Source organism: Oncorhynchus nerka, linkage group LG26, assembly GCF_034236695.1.
Source record: "Oncorhynchus nerka isolate Pitt River linkage group LG26, Oner_Uvic_2.0, whole genome shotgun sequence".
In the NCBI taxonomy this organism is placed as follows: domain Eukaryota; kingdom Metazoa; phylum Chordata; class Actinopteri; order Salmoniformes; family Salmonidae; genus Oncorhynchus; species Oncorhynchus nerka.
The window spans coordinates 32,283,398-32,303,684 of record NC_088421.1 but is presented as its reverse complement, the minus strand read 5'-3'; the positions used below and the strand labels follow the sequence as shown (position 1 = coordinate 32,303,684).

General features: G+C 44.6%; 1 protein-coding gene across 1 annotated transcript in view; it reads right to left on the bottom strand.

Moving 5' to 3' along the window:
- Window positions 1–211: 211 nt before the first annotated feature.
- Window positions 212–20,287, bottom strand: part of LOC115128130 (rho GTPase-activating protein 17-like) — a 76,478-nt gene continuing 56,402 nt past the window's right edge. Inside the window, exons 4-16 of the mRNA XM_065010439.1 lie at window positions 17,571–17,647; window positions 17,051–17,162; window positions 16,864–16,940; window positions 15,424–15,541; window positions 9,100–9,168; window positions 6,042–6,123; window positions 5,134–5,261; window positions 4,085–4,196; window positions 2,138–2,219; window positions 1,748–1,828; window positions 1,512–1,625; window positions 1,060–1,151; window positions 212–872 (exon numbers count right to left, since the gene is read on the bottom strand). Of these exons, the coding sequence (XP_064866511.1) occupies window positions 688–872; window positions 1,060–1,151; window positions 1,512–1,625; window positions 1,748–1,828; window positions 2,138–2,219; window positions 4,085–4,196; window positions 5,134–5,261; window positions 6,042–6,123; window positions 9,100–9,168; window positions 15,424–15,541; window positions 16,864–16,940; window positions 17,051–17,162; window positions 17,571–17,647 (1,329 nt within the window). The 3' untranslated portion in view covers window positions 212–687. The remainder of the gene's footprint in view (window positions 873–1,059; window positions 1,152–1,511; window positions 1,626–1,747; window positions 1,829–2,137; window positions 2,220–4,084; window positions 4,197–5,133; window positions 5,262–6,041; window positions 6,124–9,099; window positions 9,169–15,423; window positions 15,542–16,863; window positions 16,941–17,050; window positions 17,163–17,570; window positions 17,648–20,287) is intronic.

Genomic DNA, 20,287 nt, shown 5'->3' with positions numbered 1-20,287 from the left:
GAGACAGGGACTGACAGAAAGACAGTTAAAAGAGAGACCACTCCAGAGAGAGAGAGAGAGAGAGAGAGAAGAATGAGGTATTAACCAAAGGCCTTTACTGAAGCAGAGATCACATGATTCTAGTTCAAGTGAGCTTTGAACTAGTGAACTTTGAGCTCCTTCCATTTCTTACAGCTTGACAACAGAATAGAGTGACAAAACACACAACCAGTAACCTAAAACCTAGGCTTTAATAGAGGTGGCATATAAGGGGTTCAAAGTGTTAAACATTGTTTCCTATTTCAGAATGGTGACACAGCTTGATAAAAGTGTGATTCAATTCAAGACAAGTGAGGGTTAATCCTTATATCTCCTGAAACAATGTGTTAAACTTAAGAACAATTCTTAGGTGAATAAAAGTGTGCTTATTCATCACGTTCACCGCTGGCCTCGGTTTAAACACACATTTTATTGGTTTGTTTCTTCAATCATCTTGCATATCGGTAATACTGTAGTGTTAAAACACACACAAACACATTGGAATGGACTTTCACAAACTGTCTCCTAGGGTATAGCTTGGACTTTATTAAGAAGGCAGTGGCATTGGCTGTTCCTGCTCCGCAGCGGGCGTTTCCTTGACTGTGATGGACTCGTCAGCCACTACATAGAGGGCTGAGACGGCCGCTGCCCCCCTGGACTCCTGCCTGGTCAGTGTCCGGGCATGGATGCTGAAACCTGGGCTGGGACGGGGGCTGCTACGGGGTAGGACAGGTACCTGTCTTTGCGGGGAGTGTCCCCGTCCACCAGGCTTCCGGGGCGTCGCCTCTCGAAAGGGCCTGGGTCAGGTTCAGGGGTCATGGCCACGAACATGCCCGACACGTTAAAGTCCACGTCTGGTGAGAAGTGAAACACAGAGGTCAGCAAACAAGACAACGGGCATTTCCTGTTCTATGTCGAGTGAGGAGTAAATTAGGAGTAACTTAGGAGTAACTTAGGAGTAACTTAGTAACTTAACATAGTCACTTAGATAAAGACTTTCTGTAACACAATCCCTCCCAGGTTCAAGTAGAGGTCTCTTACCATCTGGGAAGAACCAGTCAGCGTGCTGGATGATGGGTTCTATGATGGCCACCACATGGACCGAGGTAGCAGCAGCCATCTCTGCCAGAGTCCTGAGGACAGAGGGGGAGAGACAGACATCAAGATCAATGAAACATCAAGCTAAATTAACTACTGTACAACACTACCAATGCTAATTGTTTACCTCAAATGAAGGGATGGATTTGTAGAAATAAGTAGACGGGGAAGCACAGCTAAGGTACACAATGGTCGCTTTTTGTAGACAGAAGGTAAAAGGGGTAAATGGGTCATCAAAAAGAAAGGAGGACCAAGGCACTTGGAAACAAAGAGTTTAAATGTGTTATCTTTGTTTCCATTGATCATGCCATACAATACAGGAAGTATTATGAATTATATGAAGAGTGCCTTGGGTCCTTTCTTTTTGATGCATGGGATGGATGTGTATTCCTCACCCCTCAGTCTTGGACCAGAGCAGGTTGGGTCCCAGCACTATAGCGATGTTACTGGGAGTCATCTTATTCACCTCACTGTCCTGGGCCAGCTTGGCTAGGAACTTTACCAGATACCTGCAAACAAAATCCCAATGGGGTATTGAACCATAGACCTTGTGTGCATCTCATAAATAAATCACTTTTGGGAGCATAGAATTCCAATGGTGGACGATTATGTTTCCAACATTGACACTCACCTGAAGTTGGCCTTGTGGTTCTTTGGCAAACCGTCACATGCCACCCACAAAGCCTGAAGCCTCCTGTCTGGGTCAGACACACTGTACAACACAACATTATATACCCAAATAAGATGGTACAATGTTTCACAGTCTCTATAATAAACACTTGTTGGATTTGGGTCGTATTCATTAGGGCACACCATAGCAAAACGATTTGCAACGGAAAACGCAAAAAAATGATTCATTATTTGCCAAATCCGCGTTGCAGTCTGTTTTCTTCTGTTTTGTGCCTAGTGAATACGAGCATGGTCTTGAAAAGTGTTTCACTGCAGAGTGTGATGAGTATATTCTCCAGTGTATTTGTGGACAGTGAATCATTGCGTACAGGTGGATATGTAGTATTCTTACTTGGAGGCTTGTGTCCACTCATCATACAGTGAGAAGGTCAAAAGAGGTTCAGGCAGCTCTCTGAGGTAGGACTTCAGAGCTCCTAGACAGAGACAACACAACCACAAATATGGTTCATTATAGTACATGAACTGAATGGGGTTCAGGCAGTTCTCTGAGGTAGGACTTCAGGGCTCCTGGACAGAGACAACACAACCACAAATATGGTACATTATAGTACATGAACTGAATGGGGTTCAGGCAGCTCTCTGAGGTAGGACTTCAGGGCTCCTGGACAGAGACAACACAACCACAAATATGGTTCATTATAGTACATGAACTGAATGGGGTTCAGGCAGCTCTCTGAGGTAGGACTTCAGGGCTCCTGGACAGAGACAACACAACCACAAATATGGTACATTATAGTAAATGAACTGAATGGGGTTCAGGGAGCTCTCTGAGGTAGGACTTCAGGGCTCTTGGACAGGTGTAGACCTTACAGTGAAATGCTTACTTACAGGCCCTAACCAACAGTACAATTTTTAAGTAAACGAGGAAATAATTGAACGATAGATAAGGAAATAAAAAACAACAGTAAAAAGACAGAGAATAATAACTGTAGTGAGGCTATATACAGACACTGGTTAGTCGGGTTGATTGAGGTAGCATGTACATGTAGGGATGGTTAAAGTGACTATGCATATATGATAAACAGAGTAGCAGCAGTGTAAAGAGGGGTTGGGACACACACACACACACACACACACATGCAAATAGTCCGGGTAGCCATTTGAATTCTCCTGTTCAGGAGTCTCATGGCTTGGGGGTAAAAGCTGTTGAGAAGGATTTTGGTCCTAGACTTGGCAGTTCGGTACCGCTTGCCTTGCGGTAGCAGAGAGAACAGTCTATGACTGGGGTGGTTGGGGTCTTTGACCATTTTTAGGGCCTTCCTCTGACACCACCTGGGGGCGGCCCGTGAGGAAGTCCAGGATCCAGTTGCAGAGGGAGGTGTTTAGTCCCAGGGTCCTTAGCTTAGTGATGAGCTTTGAGAGTACTATGTGTTGAATCCTGAGCTGTAGTCAATGAATAGCATTCTCACGTAGGTATTCCTTTTGTCCAGGTGGGAAAGGGCAGTGTGGAGTGCAATAGAGATTGCATCATCTGTGGATCTGTTTGGGCGGTATGCAAATTGCAGTGGGTCTAGGGTTTCTGGGATAATGGTGTTGATGTGAGCCATTACCAGCCTTTCAAAGCACTTCATGGCTACGGACTTGAGTGCTACGGATCTGTAGTCATTTAGGCAGGTTGCCTTAGTGTTCTTGGGCACAGGGACTATGGTGGTCTGCTTGAAACATGTTGGTATTACAGACTCAATCAGGGACATGTTGAAAATGTCAGTGAAGACACCTGCCAGTTGGTCAGCGCATGCTCGGAGTACACATCCTGGTAATCCGTCTGGCCCCGCGGCCTTGTGAATGTTGACCTGTTTAAAGGTCTTACTCACGTCGGCTACGGAGAGCGTGATCACACAGTTGTCCGGAACAGCTGATACTCTTGTGCATGCCTCAGTATTGCTTGCCTCGAAGCGAGAATAGAAGTGATTTCGCTCGTCTGGTAGGCTCATGTCACTGGGCAGCTAGCGGCTGTGCTTCCCTTTGTAGTCTGTAATAGTTTGCAAGCCCTGCCACATAAGACGAGTGTCGGAGCCGGTGTAGTACGATTCAATCTTAGCCCGATGTTGGCGCTTTGCCTGTTTGATGGCTCGTCGGAGGGCATAGGAGGATACATGATAATTTTCAACTCAAATATACACCATTCCCACTGGACTGAATACGGTCTCAAATCCAAAGATTGCAGTTTGTATTGTCTTCTACTCTGCACCCCCAAATTCAACCCTTGCATAGACTATTGAGACTAAAGGTGAACGAAAACAACTTTAATTAGTTATGTAAGGGAAATGGGTCATACCAGCTACAGCATGGGGGTCAGAGTAAAACTCCTCTAACTGGGAGGTGGAACAGTCCAGCGCTGCCTTCAGCTTCTTTAGTTTGGAGGCCCCAGCAGCGATTCGGAACAGACCCTGAGAAGAGAGAGAGATACACTTTTAAAGTTTTAAAGTTTACAAATGTTTTTTTCTTCATAGAAAATTAGAGCTGGTTCAACAAACTAACCACAGTTAGATACAAATATAAATGAGGAAAAATGCCTTGCATTGAATTGAGAAGCTCTTTGAGGGGGAAATGGATGTCTACTTTCTGTTCTAAAATTAGAGAAGGCCGTCTGGTTTGGGTATGACTGAGACAAGGAAGGAGGGAGAAAATAGATACCATCATATCACATCTAGAGAGTCTTTGAGGTTGAGCGAAAGATATTTGCAACAACAGTTCTGACTGTATAAAAAGAAACGAAAGCGTTCCAGTTGAAAACTTCCCTCCAAGGCACGAGGCTGGTTAACCAACCAAAGAACCAGACCACAGATGTCATCAGTACCAGACCGTAGGCTCTTACTCAGCATGTGTGTGATAGTCTTCTGTCTGTAACATGTTGGTCTTGATCATAAAGGAGTGGGTAGTTTGCTACACATTAGATATGGATAGGGTGACTTACCCTCAATAACTAGTAGTGAAATGAGACCTAGTGAGAAGCACTATAAAAACACTAGCCCAGGGTTACCCAACTGGCGGCCCTGCGGTCCAAATGATTTGAATTGTCCTGAAAGACTGTAGAAACACCAGCAAATCAGCTCCAAGTGTTTTTCATTTTGGAAATCTGTTCCAAAGTATTCCCACACATAATGGAGAGATATACTATATTGATCCTATACAAATGTAAGCAAGGTTTGAAATTATTATGTTTTAGTCCAATATTATATCTGTTTGGGCTTCTTGCGGTCAATTTGCAGTCTACAAATGATTTGTAATTCTATTCTGGCCCCCTGACCATCCACTCAAGAATAGATCTAGTTGATCCCTGCGCTAGTCCATTCTTTTCCTCATCGTCGTCATGGTGATGGTTACCTCCTCCTTCATGCCAGTCTCCAGCAGCATCATGACACAGGCCTCTAAGGGCAGGGCGATCTCACGGTTACTCCTCTTCAGGTGCTCTTCCAGAGCCGTGCCGTACGCAGGCTTCTCCATCCATGAGTCTGTACACAGGGCACAACATGGCCGCCAGCGTAGGTCAGTTTCATTATCATGAACCGTATGTGAGGAAACAAACATTCTGTTCTGACTGCTAGGTTATTCCTGTCATTTTAGAGCACGACTAACAGATGAACCGATTGCTCACTAATAACCAACTGCATCTTAGCACATGTCATTAATTGATCTGTTCCAGAGTGAGACCAGAGCATCTATTCAAAAAGCGCTCAGAGTAGGACTGCTGATCTAGGATCAGTTTAGCCTTTCAGTTCATAATGAATCAGCTTTATACAGACAGGGGGATACCGGCCCAGATGTGACTGTAGATGTTTTTAAGACAATAGAGACATTTTCACTCAAATCTAATTTAACCTGATTCAATCTAATTCCTATTTCATTAAGTCAGAGAAAAACTGCTTATTAGCACCTCTTTGTTTTACTGCTAAGGAAATGAAGAGCCAAGACTTAACAAACCGACACCAGTAAAGTCACTTAAGATGTTCTCTTTTTATATCAAACCTTTATCAGACTCGGTATCCTACTTAACATGACATGAACAGTTGGCTGTGCTTTGTGAGTAGTGGCTTTGAAATGAAAGAGACTACTGGTTAGAGGTAAAACATATCTGACCAAGGTGATGCAGTCAGAACATTCATTGCATGAAGTGAGAAAGCATTTTGAATCAACAGTCAGCTGAATTTATTCTTGCAGGGGAAAAACATTCATGTTTTGTATTTTATCAAGAAAATTGTTAACAGGTTTTGATTCATTAAGGTTTCCTTTACCTTTCTGTGCCTGTATGGTCGGCAGGACTCCTTCCAGAGCAGCCAGAGACCTCCTGTGGTAGTCAGCCTGGGCCTCTACCAACTGATACACGTTCACATGACATCACACGTTCACATGACATCACACGTTCACATGACATCACACACATTCACATGACATCACACACATTCACATGACATCACACACATTCACATGACATCACACACATTCACATGACATCACACACATTCACATGACATCACACATTCACATGACATCACACGTTCACATGGCATCACACACATTCACATGGCATCACACACATTCACATGACATCACACACATTCACATGGCATCACACACATTCACATGACATCACACATTCACATGACATCACACGTTCACATGGCATCACACACATTCACATGGCATCACACACATTCACATGACATCGCACACATTCACATGACATCACACACATTCACATGGCATCACACACATTCACATGGCATCACACACATTCACATGGCATCATGACATCACACATTCACATGACATCACACACATTCACATGACATTCACATGGCATCACACACATTCACATGGCATCACACACATTCACATGGCATCACACACATTCACATGACATCACATTCACATGGCATCACACATTCACATTCATCACACATGACATGACATCGCACACATTCACATGACATCACACACATTCATCACATTCACATGGCATCACACATTCACATGGCACACACATTCACATGGCATCACACATTCACATGGCATCACACACATTCACATGACATCACACACATTCACATGGCATCACACACATTCACATGGCATCACACACATTCACATGGCATCACATTTACATTACATTTAAGTCATTTAGCAGACGCTCTTATCCAGAGCGACTTACAAATTGGTGCTTTCACCTTATGACATCCAGTGGAACAGCCACTTTACAATAGTGCATCTAAGTCTTTTAAGGGGGGTGAGAAGGATTACTTTATCCTATCCTAGGTATTCCTTAAAGAGGTGGGGTTTCAGGTGTCTCCGGAAGGTGGTGATTGACTCCGCTGTCCTGGCGTCGTGAGGGAGTTTGTTCCACCATTGGGGGGCCAGAGCAGCGAACAGTTTTGACTGGGCTGAGCGGGAACTGTACTTCCTCAGTGGTAGGGAGGCGAGCAGGCCAGAGGTGGATGAACGCAGTGCCCTTGTTTGGGTGTAGGGCCTGATCAGAGCCTGGAGGTACTGAGGTGCCGTTCCCCTCACAGCTCCGTAGGCAAGCACCATGGTCTTGTAGCGGATGCGAGCTTCAACTGGAAGCCAGTGGAGAGAGCGGAGGAGCGGGGTGACGTGAGAGAACTTGGGAAGGTTGAACACCAGACGGGCTGCGGCGTTCTGGATGAGTTGTAGGGGTTTAATGGCACAGGCAGGGAGCCCAGCCAACAGCGAGTTGCAGTAATCCAGACGGGAGATGACAAGTGCCTTGATTAGGACCTGCGCCGCTTCCTGTGTGAGGCAGGGTCGTACTCTGCGGATGTTGTAGAGCATGAACCTACAGGAACGGGCCACCGCCTTGATGTCACACACATTCACATGGCATCACACACATTCACATGGCATCACACACATTCACATGGCATCACACACATTCACATGGCATCGCACACATTCACATGGCATCACACATTCACATGGCATCACACATTCACATGGCATCACACACATTCACATGGCATCACACACATTCACATGACATCGCACACATTCACATGGCATCGCACACATTCACATGGCATCACACATTCACATGGCATCACACATTCACATGGCATCACACGCATTCACATGGCATCACACACATTCACATGGCATCACACACATTCACATGGCATCACACATTCACATGGCATCACACATTCACATGGCATCACACACATTCACATGGCATCACACATTCACATGACATCACACACATTCACATGACATCACACACATTCACATGGCATCACACACGTTCACATGGCATCACACACATTCACATGGCATCACACACATTCACATGACATCACACATTCACATGGCATCACACACGTTCACATGGCATCACACACGTTCACATGGCATCACACACATTCACATGGCATCACACACATTCACATGGCATCACACACATTCACATGACATCACACACATTCACATGACATCACACACATTCACATGACATCACACATTCACATGACATCACACATTCACATGACATCACACATTCACATGACATCACACACATTCACATGACATCACACACATTCACATGACATCACACACATTCACATGACATCACACACATTCACATGGCATCACACACATTCACATGGCATCACACACATTCACATGGCATCACACACATTCACATGGCATCACACACATTCACATGCTATCACACACATTCACATGACATCACACACATTCACATGACATCACACACATTCACATGGCATCACACACATTCACATGACATCACACACATTCACATGGCATCACACACATTCACATGCTATCACACACATTCACATGCTATCACACATTCACATGCTATCACACACATTCACATGCTATCACACACATTCACATGCTATCACACACATTCACATGCTATCACACACATTCACATGGCATCACACACATTCACATGGCATCACACACATTCACATGGCATCACACACATTCACATGCTATCACACACATTCACATGCTATCACACACATTCACATGCTATCACACACATTCACATGGCATCACACACATTCACATGCTATCACACACATTCACATGCTATCACACACATTCACATGACATCACACACATTTATATTGTATCGCATTCAATTTATTCCCAAATGCCACACATTAAATTCCCTGGGGGTCAAGAAAGTTATTCAATCCAATACTACCCTACTGTAAATTAACATTTCAAATGAAGAGCTAATGTGGGTAAAATGTGATCTGAAGGAAATGATGATGTTATGATATAGTCAGGATGAAGGATACTCACAATAACATAGTATCGGGCGTAGTCGCCCTCCTTGGAGGAGAAGTTATACATGTCAGCAGACAGCTGGTCCTGAGGAAGGAAGACGTGAACATCAGCATCTTCTCCCTCCAAATGTGGTGTAGACCCACTTCTGATTGGGTCTACACCACAGAGATTGATTGTTCATCCTAGACACAGAAGGGGGGAGTCTGTTTGGGAAAGGGGGCCTAGACGGAGGTTATAGATATATGTGCTTGTGACGTTGTATCTTGTCTTGAAGCTGCAACACCCATTGTGGTTAATAAATCTAGCCTTTCTTTGATATCCCTCTGGATCATTGAACCAGAACATTGAACCTGACAATGTGAATAGCATGTATAGGTAACTGACAGCACAGTCACGGCCCTTTAATAACTTAGCCCTAATAACATGTATGTCAGGTTCTGTTCATACCGGTCACAATAACCTTCTGTTCAAACCCGTCACAATAACCTTCTGTTCATACCTGTCACAATAACCTTCTGTTCAAACCCGTCACAATAACCTTCTGTTCAAACCCGTCACAATAACCTTCTGTTCAAACCCGTCACAATAACCTTCTGTTCAAACCCGTCACAATAACCTTCTGTTCATACCTGTCACAATAACCTTCTGTTCAAACCCGTCACAATAACCTTCTGTTCAAACCCGTCACAATAACCTTCTGTTCATACCTGTCACAATAACCTTCTGTTCATACCTGTCACAATAACCTTCTGTTCAAACCAGTCACAATAACCTTCTGTTCATACCTGTCACAATAACCTTCTGTTCATACCCGTCACAATAACCTTCTGTTCAAACCCGTCACAATAACCTTCTGTTCATACCTGTCACAATAACCTTCTGTTCAAACCCGTCACAATAACCTTCTGTTCAAACCCGTCACAATAACCTTCTGTTCAAACCCGTCACAATAACCTTCTGTTCATACCTGTCACAATAACCTTCTGTTCAAACCTTCTGTTCAAACCCGTCACAATAACCTTCTGTTCATACCTGTCACAATAACCTTCTGTTCATACCTGTCACAATAACCTTCTGTTCAAACCAGTCACAATAACCTTCTGTTCATACCTGTCACAATAACCTTCTGTTCATACCCCCATCACAATAACCTTCTGTTCATACCTGTCACAATAACCTTCTGTTCATACCTGTCACAATAACCTTCTGTTCATACCCGTCACAATAACCTTCTGTTCAAACCCGTCACAATAACCTTCTGTTCATACCCCCATCACAATAACCTTCTGTTCATACCTGTCACAATAACCTTCTGTTCATACCTGTCACAATAACCTTCTGTTCATACCGTCACAATAATCTTCTGTTCATACCCGTCACAATAACCTTCTGTTCATACCCCTGTCACAATAACCCTCTGTTCATACCCTGTCACAATAACCTTCTGTTCATACCCCTGTCACAATAACCTTCTGTTCATACCTGTCACAATAACCTTCTGTTCATACCCCTGTCACAATAACCTTCTGTTCATACCTGTCACAATAACCCTCTGTTCATACCTGTCACAATAACCTCTGTTCATACCCCCACAATAACCTTCTGTTCATACCTGTCACAATAACCTTCTGTTCATACCCCCATCACAATAACCTTCTGTTCATACCCCCATCACAATAACCTTCTGTTCATACCTCACAATAACCTTCTGTTCATACCTGTCACAATAACCTTCTGTTCATACCCTTCTGTCACAATAACCTTCTGTTCAAACCCGTCACAATAACCTTCTGTTCATACCTGTCACAATAACCTTCTGTTCATACCTGTCACAATAACCTTCTGTTCATACCTGTCACAATAACCTTCTGTTCATACCCGTCACAATAACCTTCTGTTCATACCCCGTCACAATAACCTTCTGTTCATACCCCTGTCACAATAACCCTCTGTTCATACCTGTCACAATAACCCTCTGTTCATACCTGTCACAATAACCCTCTGTTCATACCTGTCACAATAACCCTCTGTTCATACCCCGTCACAATAACCCTCTGTTCATACCTGTCACAATAACCTTCTGTTCATACCTGTCACAATAACCCTCTGTTCATACCTGTCACAATAACCCTCTGTTCATACCTGTCACAATAACCTTCTGTTCATACCTGTCACAATAACCCTCTGTTCATACCTGTCACAATAACCCTCTGTTCATACCCCTGTCACAATAACCCTCTGTTCATACCTGTCACAATAACCCTCTGTTCATACCCCTGTCACAAAAACCTTCTGTTCATACCTGTCACAATAACCTTCTGTTCATACCTGTCACAATAACCCTCTGTTCATACCTGTCACAATAACCCTCTGTTCATACCTGTCACAATAACCCTCTGTTCATACCTGTCACAATAACCCCCTGTTCATACCCCGTCACAATAACCCTCTGTTCATACCTGTCACAATAACCTTCTGTTCATACCTGTCACAATAACCCTCTGTTCATACCCCGTCACAATAACCTTCTGTTCATACCCCTGTCACAATAACCTTCTGTTCATACCTGTCACAATAACCTTCTGTTCATACCTGTCACAATAACCTTCTGTTCATACCTGTCACAATAACCTTCTGTTCATACCCGTCACAATAACCTTCTGTTCATACCCGTCACAATAACCTTCTGTTCATACCCCTGTCACAATAACCCTCTGTTCATACCTGTCACAATAACCTTCTGTTCATACCCCTGTCACAATAACCCTCTGTTCATACCTGTCACAATAACCCTCTGTTCATACCCCTGTCACAATAACCTTCTGTTCATACCCCTGTCACAATAACCTTCTGTTCATACCCCGTCACAATAACCTTCTGTTCATACCCCTGTCACAATAACCTTCTGTTCATTCCCGTCACAATAACCTTCTGTTCATACCCCTGTCACAATAACTTTCTGTTCATTCCCGTCACAATAACCTTCTGTTCATACCCCTGTCACAATAACCTTCTGTTCATACACCTGTCACAATAACCTTCTGTTCATACCCCTCTGTTCATACCCCTGTCACAATAACCTTCTGTTCATACCCCCATCACAATAACCTTCTGTTCATTCCCCTGTCACAATAACTTTCTGTTCATTCCCGTCACAATAACCTTCTGTTCATACCCCCATCACAATAACCTTCTGTTCATTCCCGTCACAATAACCTTCTGTTCATACCCCCATCACAATAACCTTCTGTTCATTCCTGTCACAATAACCTTCTGTTCATACCTGTCACAATAACCTTCTGTTCATACCTGTCACAATAACCTTCTGTTCATACCCCTGTCACAATAACCTTCTGTTCATACCCCTGTCACAATAACTTTCTGTTCATACCCCTGTCACAATAAGTTTCTGTTCATACCCCTGTCACAATAACCCTCTGTTCATACCCCTGTCACAATAACCTTCTGTTCATACCCCTGTCACAATAACTTTCTGTTCATACCCCGTCACAATAACCTTCTGTTCATACCCCTGTCACAATAACCTTCTGTTCATACCCCTGTCACAATAACCTTCTGTTCATACCCCTGTCACAATAACCCCCTGTTCATACCTGTCACAATAACCTTCTGTTCATACCTGTCACAATAACCTTCTGTTCATACCTGTCACAATAACCTTCTGTTCATACCTGTCACAATAACCTTCTGTTCATACCCCTGTCACAATAACCTTCTGTTCATACCTGTCACAATAACCTTCTGTTCATACCTGTCACAATAACCTTCTGTTCATACCTGTCACAATAACCTTCTGTTCATACCTGTCACAATAACCTTCTGTTCATACCTGTCACAATAACCTTCTGTTCATACCTGTCACAATAACCCTCTGTTCATACCTGTCACAATAACCCTCTGTTCATACCCCTGTCACAATAACCCTCTGTTCATACCTGTCACAATAACCCTCTGTTCATACCTGTCACAATAACCCTCTGTTCATACCCCGTCACAATAACCCTCTGTTCATACCCCTGTCACAATAACCTTCTGTTCATACCCCTGTCACAATAACCCTCTGTTCATACCTGTCACAATAACCCCTGTTCATACCCCGTCACAATAACCCCTGTTCATACCTGTCACAATAACCCTCTGTTCATACCCCGTCACAATAACCCCTGTTCATACCCCTGTCACAATAACCCCTGTTCATACCCCTGTCACAATAACCTTCTGTTCATACCCTGTCACAATAACCCCTGTTCATACCCCTGTCACAATAACCTTCTGTTCATACCCCTGTCACAATAACCCCCTGTTCATACCCCTGTCACAATAACCTTCTGTTCATACCTTCTGTTCATACCCTGTCACAATAACCTTCTGTTCATACACCTGTCACAATAACCTTCTGTTCATACCCCTCTGTTCATACCCCTGTCACAATAACCTTCTGTTCATACCCCCATCACAATAACCTTCTGTTCATACCCTGTCACAATAACCCCCTGTTCATACCCCTGTCACAATAACCTTCTGTTCATACCCCCATCACAATAACCCCTGTTCATACCCCTGTCACAATAACCTTTCTGTTCATACCCCTGTCACAATAACCTTCTGTTCATACCCCTGTCACAATAACCCCCTGTTCATACCCCTGTCACAATAACCTTCTGTTCATACCCCTGTCACAATAACCCCTGTTCATACCCCTGTCACAATAACCTTCTGTTCATACCCCTGTCACAATAACCTTCTGTTCATACCCCTGTCACAATAACCTTCTGTTCATACCCCTGTCACAATAACCTTCTGTTCATACCCCTGTCACAATAACCTTCTGTTCATACCTGTCACAATAACCTTCTGTTCATACCCCTGTCACAATAACCTTCTGTTCATACCTGTCACAATAACCTTCTGTTCATACCCCTGTCACAATAACCTTCTGTTCATACCCTGTCACAGTAACCTTCTGTTCATACCCCTAACTGTTCATACCCCTACCCCTGTTCATACCCGTCACAATAACCTTCTGTTCATACCTGTCACAATAACCCCTGTTCATTCCCCTGTCACAATAACCTTCTGTTCATACCCTGTCACAATAACCCCCTGTTCATACCCCCATCACAATAACCTTCTGTTCATACCCCTGTCACAATAACCTTCCTGTTCATACCCCCCATCACAATAACCTTCTGTTCATTCCCCTGTCACAATAACCTTCTGTTCATACCCCCACAGTAACCTTCTGTCACAATAACTTTCTGTTCATTCCCCTGTCACAATAACCTCTGTTCATACCCCTGTCACAATAACCCCTGTTCTGTTCTGTTCAAACCTGTCACAATAACTTTCTGTTCAAACCCCTGTCACAATAACCTTCTGTTCATACCTGTCACAATAACCCCTGTTCATACCCCTGTCACAATAACCTTCTGTTCATACCTGTCACAATAACCCCCTGTTCAAACCCCGTCACAATAACCTTCTGTTCATACCTGTCACAATAACCCCCTGTTCATACCCCTGTCACAATAACCTTCTGTTCATACCCCTGTCACAATAACCCCCTGTTCATACCCGTCACAATAACCTTCTGTTCATACCTGTCACAATAACCTTCTGTTCATACCTGTCACAATAACCTTCTGTTCATACCTGTCACAATAACCTTCTGTTCATACCCCTGTCACAATAACCTTCTGTTCATACCTGTCACAATAACCTTCTGTTCATACCTGTCACAATAACCCCCTGTTCATACCCCGTCACAATAACCTTCTGTTCATACCTGTCACAATAACCCCCTGTTCATACCCCGTCACAATAACCTTCTGTTCATACCTGTCACAATAACCCCCTGTTCAAACCCCGTCACAATAACCTTCTGTTCATACCTGTCACAGTAACCTTCTGTTCATACCCCTGTCACAATAACCCCCTGTTCATACCCGTCACAGTAAACTTCTGTTCATACCCCCGTCACAATAACCCCCTGTTCATACCCGTCACAGTAACCTTCTGTTCATACCCCCGTCACAATAACCCCCTGTTCATGGTGCCAATAGATCTCCCTTAAATGATAAATGATATCAGTTCAATACACTATGAAAGTAAATACATGTTGACATGATTTCAGTGGAGACACTTGATATGGTGAATCAATCTGTAAAAAACAGCTGTTCTGTTTTTATCCCAAATCAATCTGTAAAACAACAGTGTTTCTCCAGAGTCTTGTTACTACAGTATGCATGTTGCTAGCGAGTGACCAGTTCCTTTTCATTGAACATGTCTAACTAGACTTCTGAATACTACCTACAGTACCTTACACATCTCCACTTTGTTCAGGGCCTCGTCCATCTCGTCTTTGAGAGTCTCAACCTTGGCGGCCGTGGCCTGGTAGTTGGTGGAAAAGTGAATAGACTTGCTTGCCTGCAACCACCTGGAACAAAAAGAAACTATAATGGAGATGTGGAACTTTGTCTCATCTATGTGTGAACATAGATCTTTACTTGAGAAATGCACATACAACTTTTGCAAAATAAAAACATGTATTTGGCATAGCTTTATTTTTGGGGTTCTAGTCCAGTAGCTGGCTCTGGGGTTCTAGTCCAGTAGCTGGCTCTGGGGTTCTAGTCCAGTAGCTGGCTCTGGGGTTCTAGTCCAGTAGCTGGCTCTGGGGTTCTAGTCCAGTAGCTGGCTCTGGGGTTCTAGTCCAGTAGCTGGCTCTGGGGTTCTAGTCCAGTAGCTGGCTCTGGGGTTCTAGTCCAGTAGCTAGCTCTGGGGTTCTAGTCCAGTAGCTAGCTCTGGGGTTCTAGTCCAGTAGCTAGCTCTGGGGTTCTAGTCCAGTAGCTGGCTCTGGGGTTCTAGTCCAGTAGCTGGCTCTGGGGTTCTAGTCCAGTAGCTGGCTCTGGGGTTCTAGTCCAGTGACTGGCTCTGGGGTTCTAGCTGGCTCTGGGGTTCTAGTCCAGTAGCTAGCTGGCTCTGCTGGCTCTGGGGTTCTAGTCCAGTAGCTGGCTCTGGGGTTCTAGTCCAGTAGCTGGCTCTGGGGTTCTAGTCCAGTAGCTGGCTCTGGGGTTCTAGTCCAGTAGCTGGCTCTGGGGTTCTAGTCCAGTAGCTGGCTCTGCTCTCCAGTAGCTGGCTCTCTAGTCCAGTAGCTGGCTCTGGGGTTCTAGTCCAGTAGCTGGCTCTGGGGTTCTAGTCCAGTAGCTGCTCTGGGGTTCTCTGCTAGCTCTGGGGTTCTAGTCCAGTAGCTGGCTCTGGGGTTCCAGTAGCTAGCTCTGGGGTTCAGTAGCTGGCTCTGGGGTTCTAGTCCAGTAGCTGGCTCTGGGGTTCTAGTCCAGTGACTGGCTCTGGGGTTCTAGTCCAGTGACTGGCTCTGGGGTTCTAGTCCAGTGACTGGCTCTGGGGTTCTAGTCCAGTGACTGGCTCTGGGGTTCTAGTCCAGTGACTGGCTCTGGGGTTCTAGTCCAGTGACTGGCTCTGGGGTTCTAGTCCAGTGACTGGCTCTGGGGTTCTAGTCCAGTGACTGGCTCTGGGGTTCTAGTCCAGTGACTGGCTCTGGGGATCTAGTCCAGTAGCTGGCTCTGGGGTTCTAGTCCAGTAGCTGGCTCTGGGGTTCTAGTCCAGTAGCTGGCTCTGGGGGTTCTAATACAGTACCTGGCTCTGGGGTTCTAGTCCAGTATCTGGCTCTGGGGGTTCTAATACAGTACCTGGCTCTGGGGTTCAGGTCCAGTAACTGGCTCTGGGGTTCTAGTACAGTACCTGGCTCTGGCTGAGTCATAGTCTAGGACTAGCTTAGCCAGCTGTTTCCTCTGTCTCAAGATGTTGGGAATGTCCACCTGGGTAGGTATAGGAGAGATCATAAATGGTGTCATTATCATTAGTATGACCATTGGCATGCTCAGTGTTATCAATGCCAGGGTAAGATATGGAGAGTGTTGGTGGTCACCTCTGCTAGCTGGTTGAGAGGTTCCAGGATGTCTCTCTCTAGCTGGACCTCGTGTTGCATCAGCTCAGACGCTAGTCTGCTCTCTGCCTCCCCACACACATCCATCATCTTACTGCCACACACACACACACACACACACACACACACGTAAAGACACATATAAACAGATAAACAGAGAGAAAGAGAGAGACCGTTATCACTGTGAAGTAATATGTATTGTAGGAATACCACAAACACATTTGGGGCCTTTTTAACAACCATATCCATCCCTGTATAACTAACTCTCACTAGTTTAGTCCTGGGATCTCATCATGTTCTGTGCTTATGGACTAACTTCCCTAACTGAATCTTTCTGAATCTGCATGTTGAACATGTAGAAACCATGTTCAAACCATAGATATCATTGTCTGGTTTGCCAAACACAGATGTAGCCTGTTCTTGGACTAAGAAGCATGGAGAATCTCCATTGTACCTGGGAAACCAGCCCCATACATGTCTGCTGTCATTGCTCCACACTCACCCAATCAGTGACTCCTCCCCCAGCTGGCTTCCTCCATCCTGCATGGCCTGGGACAGCGCTGTCAGAGGGAGCTTTTTCTGTGGCAGGAAATACAAGGCATAATGGGATTTGTAGTTATATTGCTCAACACAAGACATGTTACTGTATCATCTTTCATCTCGGACACCCAGAACTAAAATGTTGTATTATGCGTCAGATGCTCTAAGTTCTGGGGGGAGACGTGTTAGAAAATATACTAATGAGACTAGCGAAGTGTCCACCCCTCGAAACACAAACTCTCAGCCAGTTCTGGGCAAGTCTATTCGGAATTATAAAGGTCCGTGTATCGAACACGAGATAAGGAGACAATTCTGCAGTGAAAGTCATGACAGTAATGCCAGTCATATCAGTAATGTTGCATCACTGGGGCGGGTCTGGCTAACAGAGGATTGGAAAGATAGTGGAGTATTTGGAGAGGCCTACTCCACATGTCTGTCCACTGAGTCTATCCTCTATTTACTGAGACATGCTGTGCAGTGATTGCAGAGGAGAGAGAACATTGAGATGACGGCTAACTTGGGGAACTTCTCTAGCGCTCAAACCCTACCATGAAATAACTCAAAATGAGAGTAATTGCACATCTTTCATTGACATTCGTATGTGGTTAATGTGGATGTCTGAGTTCGAGGTAAGAGCTGTTCAGAGAAGGAGAGATACAAGAGGAGAGGTAAAGAAGGAAAGATAGAAGAGGAGAGGGTGAGAAGGAGAGGTAGAGAAGGAGAGATACAAGAGGAGAGGGTGAGAAGGAGAGGTAGAGAAGGAGAGATACAAGAGGAGAGGGTGAGAAGGAGAGAGTGAAGGAGAGAGAAGAGAGAGGATACAAGAGAAGTGAGAAGAGAGGAAGAGAGGGGGAGAGGGTGAGAAGGAGAGATACAAGAGAAGAGGGTAGAGAAGGGGAGAGAAGGAGAGAGAAGAGGAGATGGTGAGAAGGGAGAGGGAGAGATGAGAGGGTGAGAAGGAGAGGAAGGAGAGAGAGAGGAGGAGAGGTGAGAAGGAGAGGTAGAGAAGGAGAGATACAAGAGGAGAGGGTGAGAAGGAGAGGTAGAGAAGGAGAGATACAAGAGGAGAGGGTGATAATATGAGAAGGAGGTACAAGAGAAGGAGAGATGACAAGAGGAGAGGGTGATAATATTGGAAGAGGGTGAGAAGGAGGTAGAGAAGGAGAGATAGAAGAGGAGAGGGTGATAATATTGGAAAGATAGAAGAGGAGAGGGTGAGAAGGAGGAGGTAGAGAGAGGACAGATAGAAGAGGAGAGGGTGATAATATTGGATGAGAAGGAGGTAGAGAAGGACAGATAGAAGAGGAGGAGAGGTGTGGATAATATTGGATGAAAGAGAAGAAGAGGTAGAGAGGACAGATAGAGGGAGGTGTGAGAAGGAGAAGGAGGAAGGAGAGGTAGAGAAGGAGAGATAGAAGAGGAGAGGGTGATAATATTGGATGAGAAGGAGGTAGAAGAAGGACAGATAGAAGAGGAGGGTGATAATATTGGGTGAGAAGGAGGTAGAGAAGGACAGATAGAAGAGGAGAGGGTGATAATATTGGGTGAGAAGGAGGTAGAGAAGGACAGATAGAAGAGAGGGTGATAATATTGGATGAGAAGGAGGTAGAGAAGGACAGATAGAAGAGGTAGGGTGATAATAAGAGGAGAGGGTGATTGGATGAGAAGGAGGTAGAGAAGGAGATAGAAGAGAGAGGGTGATAATATTGGATGAGAAGGAGGTAGAGAAGGACAGATAGAAGAGAGAGGGTGATAATATTGGATGAGAAGGAGGTAGAGAAGGACAGATAGAAGAGGAGAGGGTGATAATATTGGGTGAGAAGGAGGTAGAGAAGGAGAGATAGAAGAGGAGAGGGTGATAATATTGGGTGAGAAGGAGGTAGAGAAGGACAGATAGAAGAGGAGAGGGTGATAATATTGGATGAGAAGGAGGTAGAGAAGGACAGATAGAAGAGGAGAGGGTGATAATATTGGATGAGGAGGGGAGGATAGAAGAGGAGAGGGTGATAGGATGAGAAGGAGGTAGAGGACAGATAGAAGAGGAGAGGGAAGAGGTGATAATATTGGATGAGAAGGAGGTAGAGAAGGACAGATAGAAGAGGGTGAGGATGAGAAGGAGGTGATAATATTGGATGAGAAGGAGGTAGAGAAGGACAGATAGAAGAGGAGAGGGTGATAATATTGGATGAGAGAAGGACAGATAGAAGAGGAGAGGGTAGAGAAGGACAGATAGAAGAGGAGAGGGTGATAATATTGGGAGAGAAGGAGGTAGAGAAGGACAGATAGAAGAGGAGAGGGTGATAATATTGGATGAGAAGGAGGTAGAGAAGGACAGATAGAAGAGGAGAGGGTGATAATATTGGATGAGAAGGAGGTAGAGAAGGACAGATAGAAGAGGAGAGGGTGATAATATTGGATGAGAAGGAGGTAGAGAAGGACAGATAGAAGAGGAGAGGTGTGATAATATTGGGTGAGAAGGAGGTAGAGAAGGACAGATAGAAGAGGAGAGGGTGATAATATTGGATGAGAAGGAGGTAGAGAAGGACAGATAGAAGAGGAGGGTGATAATATTGGGAGAAGGAGGTGAGAAGGAGGTAGAGAAGGACAGATAGAAGAGAGGGGTGATAATATTGGATGAGAAGGAGGTAGAGAAGGAGAGATAGAAGAGGAGAGGGTGAT